Source organism: Nycticebus coucang, chromosome 11 (genome assembly GCF_027406575.1).
Source record: "Nycticebus coucang isolate mNycCou1 chromosome 11, mNycCou1.pri, whole genome shotgun sequence".
In the NCBI taxonomy this organism is placed as follows: Eukaryota; Metazoa; Chordata; class Mammalia; order Primates; family Lorisidae; genus Nycticebus; species Nycticebus coucang.
In genome coordinates, this window is record NC_069790.1 from 102,498,516 (window position 1) to 102,517,710 (window position 19,195).

The window sequence follows — 19,195 nt, forward strand, 5'->3', positions numbered from 1 at the left end:
TAATGTAGTTTTGGGGATCTTTTAGTATGAAGAGTGGAGATGGCATGATAGCCTTTTAAATCTGTGGTGTACTATTTTTAGCTTTTAAAAAAGTCTGCTAGTGCAGAGTGGACAGCTTAGACCTTACACATTTTTCTGTTAACATCAAACATTTTAACTTTTAAGGTTGTCTACTATTTGTTTTAAACAGAGGAGGATATAATTTGGTTATTTCTTTTTTTAGTACTTGATTCTGAAGCTTGAAAGGCCTGCTATAGTTCAGAATATCACGTTTGGAAAATATGAGAAAACTCATGTCTGCAATTTGAAGAAGTTTAAAGTCTTTGGTGGAATGAATGAAGAAAATATGACAGAGCTGTTGTCTAGGTGAGTTATGGTTGTGGGGAGGAAGGGGTTCTCTTCTAAACAATCAGTAGTCTTTATTTAATCTCTTTGTAGCGAAATCTTCATGGTTTGATTTTTCTTTTGGGGAAGAAAAGAATATTTCTCCTATTCTATTCCTAATGCTTTCTTTGGATACTGTGGCTTTAGTTCACTTTTTAAACATTTTAACCACCAGACACTAGTTAATATTTTTACCAAAGAAAAAAGGATCAGATTTTGGGAGGCGGGATTCCCCTTCTTTTTCAGTTATCTTTTTGAACTGTTAAAGACTTTAGAAATACTTTCAGCTTTAATAAAAATTTTTGCTATAATATTTTCTCTAAAAATACAGACTTTATCCATAACAGTAAGGTTATTTCCCTAAAAGTATTATAGTATTCTAGGAGTTTACTGTAAGTTGGAGACTAAAAAGAATAAGGTTCTGTATATGAAAAAATATGTGACTGCACCTACCTCAGAGCCTGCCATTGGAAGGGACTCACTAAATTTGAATTTTAACAACCATGGACTACCAAGAATGAAGATGTTAATTCCCTCCCCACCACCTAATGAAAGATCAGATGACTAATGGAATAGACAAATAAAAACATGGAGATTTAGGGTACATTTGTAACATGGTATGTTCCATTAACACAATACTTCCTAGAAGTAAATATTACTTCTATACTGCATTTAAGTCATGACAGTATTTCAGTATATAAGGTAACCTGAAAACAAGTGACTTTCTCATAAATGCTTGTGTCAATCCTAGATGTTTAAGCAGAGATGTGATATGGGTTTATTTTTATTTAGGATGAAGCACATCCTATTCAACAGAGTAAAGTTGTTGAAAATTCATTGAAGTATAAATGGAACATTGGTGTCTCAATCAGAATTAAATAATTCTTTGGCAAATTCTAGTATTTGGCTTTAAGTTGACAGATATGAGACAGCTTATTTTTTGAAAAATTTATGTCATATTCATTCATACGTTAAGGACACGAGGTCCTGTCACATATTTCCATGCACTGTAGATTTTTCAATAGCTCTCATATAAATAAGAGACCACAGTTATAAGGCAGATTATTTGAATGTACAGGTTTTGACCTATATTCCTGCATTCAACTTCTTGGTCGCATAGTTTTAGTGTTGATTTAAACTTAAAAGCTGAGTATGATATTATTCTGTATTTTAGTGTTTCCTAAATTGTGAGGTGAGATTTGATAGCCTTGTTTTTTTTTTTTCCACAGTGGCTTAAAGAATGATTATAACAAAGAAACATTCACCTTGAAGCACAAAATTGATGAACAGATGTTCCCTTGTCGATTCATTAAAATAGGTAAGGTCTCAGCATTCTGGACTAGAAATAAATTCTTTATGCCATCAGTCAGCAAACTGCAGCCCTTGGACCAAATTCTGTAAGCCCTGTGTTATTTAAAATAAAATACTATGGGGACATTGCCACTCTAGTTTGTTTGCATATTGTCTGTCTGTTCTTATGCTATAAAGGCAGAGTTCAGTTATTTACAAGAGACTGCACAGTCCACAAAGCCCCAGAAGTTTACTGTTTGGCCCTTTCCAGAAAACGTTTGCTGACTTCTGGTTTATATTAATTCATTATTAAGTGGCAGTTATTTCAAGTGGAGCCTTTTCCAAATGCTTTCTCATTTGAAAGTTTTCTTAGGGGAGGATCTTGTGGGGTGTAGTGCTTTGATTGTCTTAATATCATAGAAGGTTTATTGGTTGTACCAATGTGGTAATACTATAAAACCAAATACTGAATGGATTCCTTAAGGCAATATATTGTGGTTATTTTCTGTTCTGTTCTTTTGTATTTTATCTTTTTAGAGAAGTGCTGGTCAAACCCATTAAATTGATTGCATGGATATTGCAAATCACTGTTTAAAAAAATACTACCTTCAGGCATGCATTTATTTAGAAAGTACTTTAGCTTAAGAAAGCGTTTGTAATGGGTCTTCAAAATCGGTAATTTTCACAATATTTTGTCTTCCTTTAGAATTTATTATTTAGAAGATAGGAAAGTTGAGGGCTTGAATCTCATAATTTCTATACATAATTGCAAACGTTTGAAAATATTATCTTAAAATAGGGACAAATGTGAACCAGATCCCTCAGAGAATAATAATAAGAGCTAGAATCCCACATTTTGATTTGGGAGAATAACTTCTCTTTCAGTTCTCAACGTATTATTCCTAGGGGGGAAAAAAAGAAAGAAATGATTTCTCTTTTAAAATAAGCAGTGTTATTCATAATAATTGTTTACCAGTTTGTCAAGAGCTGGCCTATTCATTTTGTGAATCAGTAGTTCTGTTGAGCAAAAAGGAGATCTGAGGTCTTAATAAAGACTACTTGTAGGCAGAATAATTGGAGTTCAATGTGTTACTTTCTTTTGTAGTAATTATATTTTTTTATTGTTAAATAGTTGTAAATAAAAACCAATATCCTTTTCTTGTCAGCATTTATGAATAAGACTTTTTTGAATAATTTTAACTTAATTATTTCTTCTCATGTACTAGTGAGTAATTTTTTCATCAGTATTTGAACTTTCCATTTCCTATAGATCCTTACCCAGCTTTAACAATTCTGTGATCTTATATTTCAAATATATAAGCAATGGAAATTGGAACCCTTTCTATCAGCCTTTTTTTCTTTCTTTTTTTTCCTGAGTATTGGGGTATGTGTGCTATTAAAAAAGTTTTCTGAAGATTTATGAAGGCCTAATTGACAAATAATAACTCTGTATACTTATGGTGTACAATGTGATGTTTTGATGACGTGTATATATTGTGAAATGATTAAATCAAGCTAACTGCCATATCTATTGCCTCACGTACCTTTTTTTTTTTATATTGAGGAGATCTGCTCCCTAAGCAATTTTCAGGCGTGCGATAAATTACTGTAGTCACCATGCTGTACAACAGGTCTCTAGGACTTACTCATCCTCACTGAAACTTCATACCCTTTGACCAACATCTCCCCATTTTCCCGTCTTCCTTTTAATTATAGGGCGTAGTGATGTCCTTTACTTGACCTGGGGTTAGTTTTATGGTATTTAAGCAAAATATTAATTGGGACTTTCCAATTAATAGTAGACACTTAGGAGCCCATTGGATATTTAGGATATTATTATTAGATAATATTAGATATTATTGGATATCTAATAGATAATATTATTAGATAACTTCATATTTCTGACTTTTCTGTTAAAAGATACTAGTACTGGTCTGTAGTGTGCTTTTCAACTCTTTTCCAACATTCTCTTGATAAGTTTTTTTTTAAGTGATATAAGGAAAATGTGAAACTAAAATCATGAATGTTAGGTTAGTATTTTTAGTTTACGAGCATATTTTCTTAAATCATTTTGATAAAGGACTTGGGTGATGTATATATAGTAGTTCTCCTTTGGTGGTAATTTAGCACAGATGTTTATTTGGCTGGGGTAAATTGTAGAATTTGTCTTAAAAGAAAAATGTGTTTGAATATTTGACTTCTATAATATGTAGTACAATGATAGGTTTGAAAGATCTTGCCTTATTTAAAAAACAAGTTTGTTAATGCAATCTCTAAATATAGTTGGCCTTCAGTTATTCACAGTGGATGGAGGGAAACAGAAGAAGAGTAATTAAATGGGAGGTAATCTCCAAGTCCTACATTGACATCTAGATAATAATTTTCATTATATGAAGTATATTCAGTAGTCAGTAATACTGAATATTCGGTAAGTTTTTCTTAAACCTAATAAAAGTAAGTATGGTTATAAATTATTAACAAGGAAAATAAGCTCACATTTTTATTGTGTGGGAAGGGTTAGCTTTTAAAATCTGTTGTTGATAATCCAGAGTGCCAGCATGGCTGAATTGATATCATTGTCTGCCTGCCTTCAGGTAAACTTTACTTCCCCTTCTTAAGTTGCCTTTTGTGTAAAATGAGGATGATAATGCCTTCTCTGCCTAATGGTAGGGTAGGTTGCCGTATTAGGCATTTTCCCAGGTATCTATCTAGTTTGTGGGTTTGTGGTTTTTGAATTTGAAGCTCATTTTTAAGAAGGAAATGTTTTTATTTGAATGTCTCTTTTGTGCATTTTTATACTTACATTCTTAAAGCTCTTATTTACATGCCTTCTTACGTGTAGTGTTTTAGGTACTGTAGAAAAAGAATGTGCGTAAGTATAATTTGAACCATCATGTCATTTCAGCAATCATTATTTAGAGCTTGTTATGTTTTTATTGTTTTTAATTGTTTTGTGAGTACTTTCACATATGGTAGATCTCATTAGAACACCATAATGGCACATAAAAATCTGTCTTTTTTCAGTTGTAAAAACAGAGGGTAGAAGTCAAATGACTTGTCCCAGCTACGTGGCTAGTACGTGATAGAGCAAAGACATAGCATTTGATATATGCACAACACTTTTGGCTGTGTGCTTGTATTACATTAATAATAATACTGAGAAGAAGAACAACAACTACTATGTCTGAAGTGCCTGCCTAACACTCTGTGAGACAGGTATTGTACTCACTTTACAGAGGAGGAAACTGAAGTTTAGAGGTTGAATGACTTGGCCAAAACCATACAAGTAGTAAAACATAGAGTTAGGATAAAAAACTCAAATCTACTTCCGAAGGTTGGGTTCTCTTACTGTGTGAGGTATGTATTATTTCCTTAGGAAGATTGGAAAATCCTTGGAGACAGTACCTTGTCTTCTGTTTTCTCAAATTTTAAAGCACTCATCAATCTGCTTGCCTTATTACAAACATCGTATGTATACTTTTTGAATATATTGTATAAGAGTTTGTGGGAATAAATCAGTGGCTTCATGAACTTGCTGAGGAAAAAGTTGCATCTTTACATTCTCTAATTCTCTTTAATATATTTAGTATATCTTTCATTATGTTATAAATGTAGCAATAACTCATAGTAGTAGTAAGTAATAGTACCTGTGACTTGTCACAGAAGTTACAAATTTTTCTCATCATATTGCAATGTGGCAAATATTACAAAAACTTTGAAATGATAATTATTAGACTTGCCATTAGATCTTGTTATCTAATGTAATAATAACATATAATTATAGTAATTTTATTTCTTCATTAATTTTATGACTATATTTCAATACAATTGGTTTAATACTACATATTTTTTTTTGTACATTTAAAACTGGGATAAGGGTAATCACAGGGTTCACTGAACAGGCAAAGAGGGTACAAAGCACCAAAAGCAAAGAGCACCTGCTTGGGTGAGGGCTTTGAAGAGACTTAGTGTGCAAATGGAGAGTTAGTCTTAGAAAGAGCAAGAGCGAGATCCCATCTCTAAAAATAGCCAGACATTGTGGTGCACGCCTGTAGTCTCAGGTACTTGGGAGGCTGAGACAAGAGAATTGCTTGAGCCCAAGGGTTTGAGGTTGCTGTGAGCTATGACATCACGGCACTCTACCAAGGACTACGAAGTGAGACTCTGTCTCAAAAAAAAAAAAAGAAAAGAAACTTGGTTTGGGGTAAGTCCTAGACATAAAAAGAAAATTAGAAAATTTAGCAAAGGAGAGTTATACATATTATTTGGGAGACAAGATTCCTGAAAGCAAGTTAAAGCTTTGGGAGGGAAACCTCAGTGGGAGATTAGATGAGAGGAAAGTAAAGATAAAGTGGAATGCAGTGAGGCTATTGGTTACAGATGGGAGGGTTTACATCCTGATACACAGGCAGGATAACAGCTGTGTGACAAAATTTGCAAGGGTAGGTAAAGTACTGAATCTTGGAAAGATTAAGGGTTAGAGAGAGGCTTCAGCTCTGACTGGATGTGGCATGCATTCTGGATCCTAGGAATATTTAGAAGTCTAGAGTGCGTACTAAGTCTGGGGAGCGTTCTGATGGTCTGCGTGGGAATGTGTGGCTCTTTGGGAGAGCATGTGGAAGGTGACATTTAAAAAGTTTACTGTTAAGAGGAAAATTAATATAGTAATTCTAGCTATTAATAATGATGGCTAACATTAATTGAGTACTTAATACATGCTAGTTACTATGCTAAGTGCTTTATGTACTTAACTCATTAATTTTTTTTTTTTCTGAGATGGAGTCTTGCTCTGTTGCCTCAGCTAGGGTGCAGTGGTGTCATCATAGTTTACTGTAACCTTATACTTCTGGGTTCAAGTGATCCTCCTGCCTCAGCCTCCTGAATAGCTGGGACTATAGGCGTTTGCCACCACACCCAGCTAATTTTTCTATTGTTAGTAGAGATGGGGGTATTGTTATTGCTCAGGCTTGTCTGGAACTCCTGAGCTCAAGTTATCCTCCCACCCTGGCCTCCAAGAGTGCTCGGATTACAAGTATGAGCCACTGCACCTGGCCTCCTTAATTCTTCAGTAAAATGGATACATTCTTTCACAGCGATTAACCTTGAATTTTTAGGATCTTCCAGAACCTGATCCTAACATTACTAGCATCTTGCAATAGCTCTTTTAGTCATCTGGACGAGAGCTTCAGAAGTGATACTGTCAAAGTACATTAAATGTGAGGCAGATGTGTTTGGTTGTACTGAGATACTGATTTCTTCAATCCCAGAGTAGGAGTCCCAGCATAGTATCCTTGTGTACCATATGTATCGCACATATGAAAAAGTATGACAATCAGGGATCTTGTCGTTGCCCTGTGGGGAAAACTGGTGGTTGAACGCTAGCATACATACGGCTGGCCTTAGGATATTTCTTATCCTTTATTTGAAATGGGAAGAGAGCCATTTTTTACCAGGGAACAAAGAAAGTGTGTGTGGAGCTCTAAGTTACTTTTAGATTTCTTCCGTATTTTGTGCATAGTATGTCTAATATGCATTATTAGTGGTTTAATGCCACCAAAAATCATTGGTAACTTGAAAGAAGTATATATCATTCTCACTTTGTATGTATTTCTTTCATCTACTGAAAATTAATTAGATTGTTTATTCATCTATAACATATGACATCCTTTGGTGAAAAGACTTCATAATTTACCTCCTTGTGTTTTTTTCAAAGGCATTAAAAATTAAAACTTAACTTCAGTCTAGAAATATTTCTATTGGACCACTGAGTATACAGAATAAATATCACTAGAACACAAGTGTTTAAAAGTATGTTTGGTTATTTGAATGGATGTAATAGGAAGTCCCCCCGCCCCATGTCTAATTTGAACTTGGGCCTGGAAATCTCGAACTCATACTTGTATGTCTGGTTACATAGATAGACTTAGTTATTGGGGCTTTGGGTTTAGGATTCTATTTTATTCTGCCTCTTATATTACTTGATGGTTAGTGCTATGTGAAAAACACCAAAACATGATGATAATTCAGTATTTGTTAATACAAAACTTTTTGAAATTTCTGTTGCTTACACATGTAAACGGAAATCCACATTAAACATCCCAGGTCTTCTTCTCATGGCTAGTTGCTACTGCCTTTGTCTGTCTTCATTCACACAGCTTCCTGAGATGACACCAATATGGGAAAGTTGTGAGACCTACTCTGTCTTACCTCCTTATTATTCTATATGCCAAGAAGAGCGATGAACTTGGAGATCAGTAGGCTGGGTATTAGCTGTTGTGGATGTTCTGTTTTGATACTTTATCAAGACTTGACAAGTGTTAGTTTCTTTTTTTTTTTTTAAGAGACAGAGTCTCACTGTACCGCCCTCACAGCAACCTCTAACTCATGGGCTTACGCGATTCTCTTGCCTCAGCCTCCCGAGCAGCTGGGACTACAGACGCACGCCACAATGGCCGGCTATTTTTTTTTTGTTGCAGTTTGGCCGGGGCTGGGTTTGAACCCGCCACCCTCGGCATATGGGGCCGGCGCCCTACTCACTGAGCCACAGGCGCCACCCAAGCGTTAGTTTCTTAAAAGTAATTGCATTGTTGGCTGTGAAGCCATGTCAGTGAACTTACTCTGTTACGTTAAAAATTCAGTTAATCTTGGACTTTTTAATCCATGTATTATTTTAAAACATCATTGTTCATTTAGAAAATACTTCCAAATGTTGAAATATAATATTTAAAATCATATTAACGTCACCTCCAATCTCCTCAGAAAAACCTAAGTATTAGGAAGCCGTCAAGTCACAGTGGCAGATACCAGTCTTCGAAAATTCTCATTTTCTCTTGAAAGCTTGAGTTTTATCCTTGACAGCAAGTATCATTAGTTGTTTTCCTTGAAATGACAAGTAAATGTCTGGTAAATACTAAATCTAAGTAATCATAGGTTATCAGTATCTGTGAAAAATACTGGTTAATTTAATTCACAACTCAAACAATTATCCAAGTCCTTTCCTTGAGATTACCATTTGCTTTGTTATGCAGCAAAAGTGCTTTATATATACTTCCCAATTTGTCACACAGGATATTATGTGTACTTAATGAATGATAGGAATTTAATTTAATTTTACTGCATCAGTAAAAATGAATTCTCTCTCTCTTTTTTTTTGAATTCTCTCTTTTTAACTACAAGCTTGTGGTGAGGACTACAGAACATTTTATGCTATGTTAGGGACTACTAGTATTTTTTTGCTCCATTACTTCGGACCATGGTGCCAGCATTTTTACTCACCATTACTTTAGTACTAAAAGTGTATCGTCAGTGTTATAAAAAGGCTGACAAACTCCTAATGTTATGAAAAATAGTTTAGACGATATTAGACCTCCTGAAAATATTGTGGAGATTCCCAGGAGTCCATGGATTGTGCTTTAAAAACTCTACTCTGTTCTATTATTATTGATGCAGAATATTATCTTTATCATATATTAAATTCCTCTGAATACTCCCATCTGTTCCACTCTACTTATTTACTTTATATTCCTTCATCATATCTAAGTTACAATTACTGTATGTTTATAGTATACTTGTGTTATTATTTTTATTATTTTGTATATTCTTGAGTTGTCTGTCTTTTTGGATCAGCTTGTTCAGTTATATGTCAAGAAAAAGTAAATATAAACCATAGGGGTTTTGATTGAGATTACATGAAATTTATAATTAATTGGGGCAACTCTTTTGGCATGTTTACAACATTGAGTTTTTCTATCTAGGAGCATAATGTATTCCTTTCATTTATTCAATTCGTCCTTAAAATTATACATCTTAAATATTACATATTTTGTTGAGTTTATTCTGAGATATGTTTATATTTTGCTATTGTAAACAGGACTTTTGCTACATTTTCTTATTGGTTATTGTAGGTGTAGGAGAAGTTGATTGTTGTAGGTTTAAAAACATTTTTTAACTGACTCTCTTGAATTTTTTGATAGCTATCTCATCTTTAAGTGGTTTTTAAGTGATAGCTATCTTTGATCTTTAAGAGACGGATTTTCTTTTTCTTTTTCTTTTTTTTTTGCTGAGGCTCACTCTCAGTAGGGTGCTTTGGCATCATAGCTAATAGCAACCTCAAACTCTTGGGCTTAATGTGATTCTCTTGTCTCAGCTTCCCAAGGAGCTGGCACCTGGCCAATTTTTTGTTGTATTTGTCATTGTTGATTAGCAGACCTGGGCTGGGTTCAAACCCACCAGCCTCAGTGTATGTGGCTGGCACCCTAACCACTGAGCTACGGGCAGCAAGCCAGATTTTTTGTTTTAATTTGCTCTTTTTCTTCTTATTGGACTAGCTAAGACTTCTGATTGGGTGTTGAATAGTGGAGACATTGAGCCTCTTTGTCTTGTTCTGACTTGAGTGGGAGTACTTAATATTGCTCCGTTAGGTTTAAGTTTTAAGGTTTTTGATGCCGTTTTAAAAATCCAGATAAGGGGGCGGTGCCTGTGGCTCAGCGAGTAGGGCGCCGGCCCCATATGCCGAGGGTGGCGGGTTCAAACCCAGCCCCGGCCAAACTGCAACCAAAAAATAGCCGGGCGTTGTGGCCAGCGCCTGTAGTTCCAGCTGCTCCGGAGGCTGAGGCAAGAGAATCGCGTAAGCCCAAGAGTTAGAGGTTGCTGTGAGCCGTGTGACGCCACAGCACTCTACCCGAGGGAAGTACAGTGACATTCTGTCTCTACAAAAAAAAAAAAAGATGTCTCCACTATTCAGATAAGGAACTTTCCTATTGCCTTATATTCCTTATATACTAAAGATTTTTTAAAAGTAATGAATAGGATATACATCTTATTAATTTGTATTTAGCATCCATTGAAGTAATCAAGTATTTTTTTCTTTTATTTTGTTAATAAATTACATTAATATAGCTCTTATTACTGAACCATCCTATTTCTAGAATGAAATCTATTTGGTTACTAAGAAAACCTGATAGAAATTTTTTACATTTTCTTTTTCCGTTGAGACAGAGTCTCATTTTGTCCCCCTTGGTAGATTGCTGTGGTGTCATAGCTCACAACAACCTCAAACTCTTGGGCTCAAATGATTCGCCTGCCTCAGCCGCCCAAGTAGCTGGGACTCCAGGCACCGGCTACAATGCCCGGCTATTTTTAGAGATGAGGTCTAGCTCTCGCTCAGGCTGGTCTCAAACCTGTGAGCTCAGGCAATCTACCTGCCTTGGCCTCCCAGAGAGCTGGGATTATAGGTGTGAGCCACTGTTCCCAGCCTACTTTTTTCCTTTTCATTTGACTATATATTTATAGATAAAATTGGCCTAAATCTTTTTTCTTCTGGTTTTGTTTTCTGGGTTATGCCACTGATAAGTAATTGATTTTTTTTTTTTTTTTTTTGGAAACAGAGTCTCATTTTATTACCCTCAGTAGAGTGCTGTGGTATCACAGCTCACAGTAACCTCTAACTCTTGGGCTTAAGTGATTCTCTTGCCTCTGCCTCCCAAGTAGCTGGGACTACAGGCGCCTGCCACAATGCCCGACTATTTTTTTGTTGTAGTTGTCACTGTTCAGCTGGCCCAGGCCAGGTTTGAACCCACCAGCCTTGGTGCGTGTGGCTGGCGCTGTAACCACTGTGCTACGGGCACCAAGCTAGTAATTGATCTTTTGATCTCTTTTTGTAGTCTAATCTAGTTTGAATTACAGTATGTTACAGTATGTGTAGTAATTATCTGCTGCTTGTGGGATTGGTAAAATTAACTGGTAAATCATCTAATTTTGCTTGGGTTTGTTTGGGAGTAGATATATGACTACTTGGAATTTATCTTAGATTGCTTTTATTAACTAAGGAAACTTCATGATGGCATGGGTCATATCTTTCTTTTTACTACTATAGCTTTAGCACTCTGCTGCGCAGAAAATTTGGTAGATGAATCCTTAGAGGCTTATGTGGTGATTTTACTTTACTGAAATTTTATTTGAACTATGTTAATTTTTTCTTTCTGTTTTTGTTTTTCTTCTTTAAAGTTCCACTCTTGTCCTGGGGGCCTAGCTTTAACTTTAGCATCTGGTATGTTGAACTTAGTGGCATTGATGATCCTGACGTAGTACAACCCTGTCTCAACTGGTACAGCAAGGTAGGACTGTATTTTAAAATCCCAACTCTATGGTTAATGCTTGTACAGGGAAAAATGCATTAATCTTTTGTCTTTACTGAGAATTTTCTTAATTTAAGATATTGAGGAGAATAATAATTATAATTATTAATTAGCTAGCATTTATTAAGCATTTACAGTCTGTCAACTTTAAGCATCTGGTAACTCATTTAGTCGTCATCACTCTGTCAGATAGGTACAGTTATTATCCCCATTAATTTACAGATGAGGAAATGGAGCCCTGAGAGGGTAAGTATTTTGACAAGAGTCACACAGCTGTAATGTGCTATAGCCAGTATGTGAACTCAAGCAGTTTGGCTTCGTAGTCTGCTGTTATGTTACTGCTCCCATGTGACCCTGGATTTTGTTTTTAGCCTATGTTGCTATAAATACTCCAAGTGTAAGTTTTTAGTGGCGTGGTTTTGCAGTCTGGTGGAAAATTGATGGTTCACACTCCTAAAGTCAACCTGATTATAAGGTATCACTTTTAATATAACTACCGAGACTGTGAGTTTGAAGCTACTAATGTAAAATTAGTATGGCTATGAGAGTAATTGATTATTTTGATGTGATAAAATCTCACAAATCTTGATCAGTCAAAAAGTCAGTTGTCAACTGATTTGTGTTTTAAGTCTTATAAATCTTCCTAAAGTCATCATTTTATTTTCTTGCCTTATTGAAGTATAATGCTTATAAGCATTACAAATGTTTGTTGTTTGGTTATAATACAGTACTTCTGTATCAAGTTTCTTTGTACAGCAGTGTACTTACAAAATTTGAGATAATCCCAGAATATATCCTTGAGGTTGATGTTTTTTTTAAAGTCCTTTTCATGAGCTTGATGAAATTTACTTTCCTTATGATGATATATATTTTTTTGAGACAGAGTCTCAAGCCGTTGCCCTTGGTAGAGTGCCTTGGCGTCACAGCTCACAGCAGCCTCAAACTCTTGGTTTGAGGGCTTCAGCAATTCTCTTGCCTCAGTCTTCCAAGTAGCTAGGACTGCAGGTGCCTGCCACATGCCTGGCTATTTTTTTTGTTGTTGCAGTTGTCATTGTTTTAGCTGGCCTGGGCTGGGTTTGAACCTACCAGCCGTGGTGTATGTGGCTGGTGCCCTTTATGATGATTTTTGAGTCATAAAAAGTGTTTGTAAATTTAAAATACCTATACATTTGATAATACTTGTCATTTAAATAATAGCTTATTATTTAAAACCAAAACCAAAAAGCATAATGTAAGTTATGTATATTATTCAATGGCTTATGTGCTTTCAGTGCCTACATTGTAATATGTTTAGTGGCTGTCAAGGGAGTTGTGATTTTTCCAGTCTTCAGTGGGCTTTAATAAATGCCATTCTGCTTTTTTTCTTCAGAGTTTAGGCTCTGGAGTTAGGTCTAGTTTCATCTCTTTTGACTATATACTTTGTGATACTTGGACAAGTTGTCATAATTGGCTAAGCTTTGCTATCTGAAAGATGGAAATAATGATAAAAAGTGGATAGAAATAGTATATTGCCTGGAAGATAGTAAATGCTCAATTTAGTTATTTTTACTGTTATTATTCTTTCCTATATTAACAACTAAGCAAATCTCTTCTTTCCATGGTTTCTCTTGTGTTCTAGTAGTACCGTGAACAGGAAGCCATTCGCCTTTGCCTAAAACACTTCAGACAACACAACTATACAGAGGCTTTTGAATCACTGCAAAAGAAAACCAAGATTGCTCTGGAACATCCCATGTTAACAGATCTTCATGACAAATTGGTTTTGAAGGGTGATTTTGATGCTTGCGAAGAGTTGATTGAAAAAGCTGTAAATGGTATGAAACTAAGATTGGTTATTATGGTAATTTCGAGTATGTATAGAAAATTGTTTTTCAAAAAGAACACATGCTTATACTCATTCTTTCTAATTTTTTTTTCTATTTCTTTACAAAGATTGTTAGCTCCTTGGATTAGGTACTTATTTCATGAAAGATTGATTCATAATGTAATGGGATTTTTAAAACCCTGAATACTCTTAAATTCATGTATCTAGAGAAGCCTTGCAGTTAAGAGTAATAACATTAACTAGCATTAAACCATGTTAGAAATACTCTTTCGGTATTTTGCCTTCAGTATTATGGGCCTTTTCCTTTAAGTATTTTTCCTGATAGCTACCAGTATTCATTCTTTCATAGTGCAATTTTGAGGAGAGGGGCTTGGACAGCTAAAAAATGTTATTAGTAACAATTACAATGAACAAGGAAATTTATATTGGAACAACTTCTTTGTGGTGTAAATGCTATAATTGCTGATTTTCTTATGTGGCCTAAAATCTGGCTTTGAAAGAAATGTTAATATTTAAACATGTATAAATCTCCCAGGGTAATTGCTTTGGCTGTTTAAGGTCTGATATGTTTGCTTTCATATATTTTAATCTTGTTGTTAACTGTCATCTGCCATCATTAGGTACTCATATTATCAGGTATTGGGTTGAGTATTTATACCTAAAGAAAACAAAGAACCTATAACATGTACTGTCTTACTTTAAGGTTAGTAATTTAAAGTTAGCTTAAAATGAATTAGTTCCAGCTCTACTTAGTTAAATATATTGACAACCCCGCCTCTAAGCCTTGTACATTATTATTGCTTATTTAATGATAATCCTTAAAAATAAATGATTGATACAAATAAATAGGACATATATGATAATTAGTCTCTTACCAAACCATTAAAACACCACCAGGGACACCACCAGGGAAGGGCGGCGCCGGCCCCATATACCGAGGGTGGCAGGTTCAAACCCGTCCCCGGCTGAACTGCAACCAAAAAAAAAAAAAAAATAGCCGGGCGTTGTGGCGGGCGCCTGTAGTCCCAGCTACTCGGGAGGCTGAGGCAAGAGAATTGCTTAAGCCCAGGAGTTGGAGGTTGCTGTGAGCTGTGTGATGCCATGGCACGCTAACGAGGGCCATAAAGTGAGACTCTGTCTCTACAAAAAAAAAAACACCACCAGGGAAAGTATGTGTGTATGTGTGTGTCCACACCATTTCTAAGAGTGAATTTTTTATCTTTTTACCTCATAGAATGAAAGTGGGGTACATAATTTTATGGGTTGTTTTTTTGTTTTGTTCCAAATAGTTATCATTAAAGCATTTGGTATTATTTTGTGAAGGGAAAGTAAAACAACAACCATAGGTAACCTTATGTAATTAACAGGCTAAAAACAATTACACTTTAATACTATCTCCTTAGTAGTGTATTCACTTGATTAAGAGAAGCTATTACAATCACGTGCAACTTTGGTTATAACAAAGACTTAATCTGCCTGCTTCTAGAAAGGAACCTTGTTTAGGGAAACTGGTGGTAACTCAATACTTGCAACTTAGAGCTGAGTCATATTTTTTTGTACTACTGTGGTCTCTCCTCAACTTGCCTGGAACGCTCTTAGTTCATAAACATTCCTTTCAGGTCATTCAGTTTGCTGCTGACTTCACTGATGATGATTTGTTGGACAAATAAGGAAGTAAACAGTGCCGTTTTTTGGCTTCTGCTCTACCAAAAACATAGCAGAGAAGGACAAGAAGTTCCTGCCTGCTAAATAAGAAAGTCTAGAGAATCGAAAGCATCTTCTATCGAGCTTCTTATAATGGAGGAAACAAAAACTACTGTTAGTATATTAGTCAGTATGATCTTGGCATTTGTATTTTAAGAAACTGTCAAGCTATACATATTTCCATAATATTCTTGTTTGTGTAGAAACAAACGTCTTTGTACTTACATTTAATTGTATCAGAGGTGTTTCCTGAACCAGTAATTATTACTTCCTCTCTGACAATGTAGACTTCAGTGATGATAGGCAAAAGTAGCAACTCAGGAACAGGAAAGTTATACTTAAAGAGGTAGAGATTGTACTGAAAACCTCCCTTGGCTGAGCTTATCTTACTTGCTAGAGAAATAAAAGTTTGCTTTTGTGATGTAAGGGAGACATAAAGTTTAATGCAATGGTCTTAAAATTTTCAATTTGAAATTTCTGCCTCCCTCTCTCCAATTTTCCTTCTTCTCTTTGTTTTTCTTTCTCTTATCCTGCCTTTTATCTCTCCTCTGTCACCTTTCGGATGATATAGTAGTTGTTAATTATAGGCATATCTTAGAGAAATTGTAGGTTCAGTTCTAGACCACTGCAGTAAAACAAGTACAACAGTAAAGCAAGTCATAGGAATTTTTTGGTTTCCAGTGTGTATAAAAGTTAATGTTTATACTCTACTGTAGTCTATTAGTGTGTAATAGCATTATGTCTAAAAAATTTATAATTTAAAAATATATTACTACTCAAAAATGGGAATTGATCATCTGAGCCTTCAGTGAGTCATAATCTTGTTGCTGGTAGGTCTTGCCTTGATGTTGATAGCTGCTGACTGATCATGGTGGTGGTTACTGAAGGTTGGGGCAGCTGTGACAATTTCTTTAAATAAGAGAACAATGAAGTTTGCCATATTAATGGACTCTTCCTTTCACAAATGATTTCTCTGTAGTATACAGTGCTGTTTGATAGAATTTTACCCACAACAGAATGTCTTTCAGAATTGGAGTCAGTCATCTTAAACCCTGCCGCTGCTTTGTCAGCTCGGCTTATGTTATAATATTCTAAATCCTTTGTCATTTTAGCTCTTCACAGCATCTTCACCAGGAGTAGATTCCAACTCAAGAAACTATTTTCTTTTTTTATCCATAAGAAACAACTCCTCATCTGTTCAAGCTTTATCATGAGATCGCAGCATTCAGTCTCCACTTCTAAATCTGTTGCTTGGCTTGGTGCCCGTAGCACAGTGGTTATGGCACCAGCCACATACAGCAAGGGTGGCAGGTTTGAACCCAGCCCAGGCCAGCTAAACAACTGCTACAAAAAAAATAGCCAGGCTTTGTGGTGGGTGCCTGTAGTTCCAGCTACTTGGGAGGCTGAGGCAAGAGAATCGCTTAAGCCCAAGAGTTGTGAGCTGTGACGTCCCAACACTCTACCAAGGGCAACATAGTGAAGCTCTGTCTCAAAAAAAAAAAAAAAAAAAATTTGGTTTCTCTTGCTATCTCTACCCTGTTTACAGTTAACCCCCTCCACTGAAGTCTTGAACCCCTTAACGTTATCCATGAGGGTTGGAACCAACTTCTTCCAGATTCCTCTGTTAATGTTGGTATTTTGACTTCTCATGAATCACGAATGTTCTTAATGGCAATGGAATGATGGATGCCTTCCAGAAAGTTTTTAGTTTACTTTGCTCAGAGCCATCAAAGGAATCACTATCTTTAGCAGCTCTAGACTTATGAAATGTATTTCTTAAATAATAAGACTCAAAAGTTGAAATAACTCCTTGATCCAAAAGCTGCTGAATGGCTATTGCATTGGCAGGCATGAAAACAACACTAATTTCCTTGTATGATACGTTTTCATCAGAGCTCTTGGGTGACCAGGTGCGTTGTCAACGAGCTGTAGTATTTTAAAAGGAACTTTTTTTCCTAAGCAGTAAGTCTCAACAGTGGGCTTAAGATAGTAATAAACCATAGTATAAACAGATGAACTGTCATCCAGACTTTGTTGTTACTTTTTTTTTTTTTTTTTCTGAGACAGAGTCTCACAATGTCGCCCGAGGTAGAGAGCTCTGGCATCACAGCTCACAGCAACCTCGAACTCTTGGGCTTAAGCTATTCTCTTGCTTCAGCCTCCCAAGTAGCTGGGACTACAGGCGCCTGCCACAACACCTGGCTATTTTTTGATTGTAGTTGTCAATGTCGTTTGGCAGGCCTGGGCTGGATCCAAACCCGCCAGTTCCGGTGTATGTGGTTGGCGCTCTAGCCACTGAGAGCTACACGTGCCGAGCCTTTGTTGTTAACATTTATATAATACAGTAGGGTTCTGGGATTTTCAGAATAGTACATGGGCATTGGATTCAACTGAAAATCACCAGCTGTATCAGCCCCTAACAAGAGAGTCACTCTGGGTTTGAAACTTTGAACCAGGCATTCATTGACTTTTCCTCTTTAGCTATCAAAGTCCTAGATGACCTCTTCAAATAGAAGGCTGTTTCATCTACCTGGAAAGTCTGTTTTTAAATGTAGCCACCTTCATCAGTGAAAGAAAAGCTAGATCTTCTAGATAGCTTGCTATAGCTTCCCTTAGCTTCTTAACCTTGTACTTTTGTGTTATGAAGATGGCCTCTTTCCTTAAACCCTGTGAACCAACCTCTGGCAGTTTCAAACTTTCCTTCTGCAGCTTCCTTACCTTTTTCACTATGCCTTCCTCACTAAGTGTTACAATTCTAGCTTTCAGTTTAAAGTGAGAGATGTGTGACTCTTCCTTTCACCTGAACACTTAGAGGCCATTGTAGAGTTATTAATTGGCCTAATTTCAATATTGCTGTGTCTTAGGGAATTGGGAGGTTTAAGGAGGAGGAAAGAGATAGGAACTCTGGTTTGTGGAGTAGTCAGAACACATGCAACATTTATTCCTTATATTTGCAGTTCGTGGAACTGAAAATAATTGCAATAGTGACATAAAAGATCACAGATTGCCATAACAGCTATAGTAATAATGAAAATGTTTGAAATAATGTGAGAATTAGCAAAATGTGACAGTCACAAAATGAGCACATGCTGTTGGAAAAATGGCTCTAATATTCTTGCCTGACACAAGATAGCTACAAATCTTCAGTTTGTAGAAAACACCTTATCTGTGAAATGCAGTAAAACAAAACACCAACACATAAGGTATGCCTATATTGAATTACCTTGGTTGATTTCCTATTTTTAATCTAATTTTGCATTTCTGTTATAAACTTGGTATTGGTGTCTTATTCTTTTTAGATACTGTTGGATTTGATTTGCTAAATTTTTATGGAGTATTTTTGGATATATTTAAGTATTTTGGATGTTGGTCTGCTACTTTTTTATAATGTGCATGTCTTGTTTTGGTATTTGGGTAGTTTTGTCCTTACAGAAGGAGGTGGGAATTGTTCCCTCTTCAGTTTTCTAGAAGTGTTTATGTAGAGTGAATAGTAGCTTGGTATTAGGTCATCAAATATGAAATGTCTGATTTCAAATCAAAAGTTCATTATATCTCAAACAAGAAGCAGTACAACTAATTAAAGTGTGCACCTAAACTATCAATACAGTTTTGCCATGTTAATAATAGCCTGTGTATGCTAGCCATGAAAAAGCTTAGAGCAAATGGCCGTGAAATTGTGAAAGGTATTTTCCACAGCTTGTTTCCATAGCTTGAATGTTTTTCCTTACAAGAAGTGAGCCACCTGAAAGAAGTGGTAGTCAGTGTGTAAAAGGTCTGATAAATACAGCAGATGACAAGAGATTCTATAGTTTGAGCAGCATTGTTTGTGCAACATGTGGTTGAGCATTGTCTTGCA

At 35.8% G+C, this 19,195-nt stretch overlaps 1 protein-coding gene across 4 annotated transcripts in view; it reads left to right on the forward strand.

The window, feature by feature from the left end:
• MKLN1 (muskelin 1) overlaps positions 1 to 19,195 on the forward strand; it is a 365,625-nt gene that overhangs the window by 224,079 nt on the left and 122,351 nt on the right. For all 4 annotated transcript variants that reach the window (XM_053609581.1, XM_053609579.1, XM_053609580.1 and 1 more), the window contains 4 exons: positions 224 to 366; positions 1,614 to 1,702; positions 11,680 to 11,789; positions 13,432 to 13,624. In XM_053609581.1, coding sequence (XP_053465556.1) covers positions 224 to 366; positions 1,614 to 1,702; positions 11,680 to 11,789; positions 13,432 to 13,624 — 535 coding nt within the window. The remainder of the gene's footprint in view (positions 1 to 223; positions 367 to 1,613; positions 1,703 to 11,679; positions 11,790 to 13,431; positions 13,625 to 19,195) is intronic.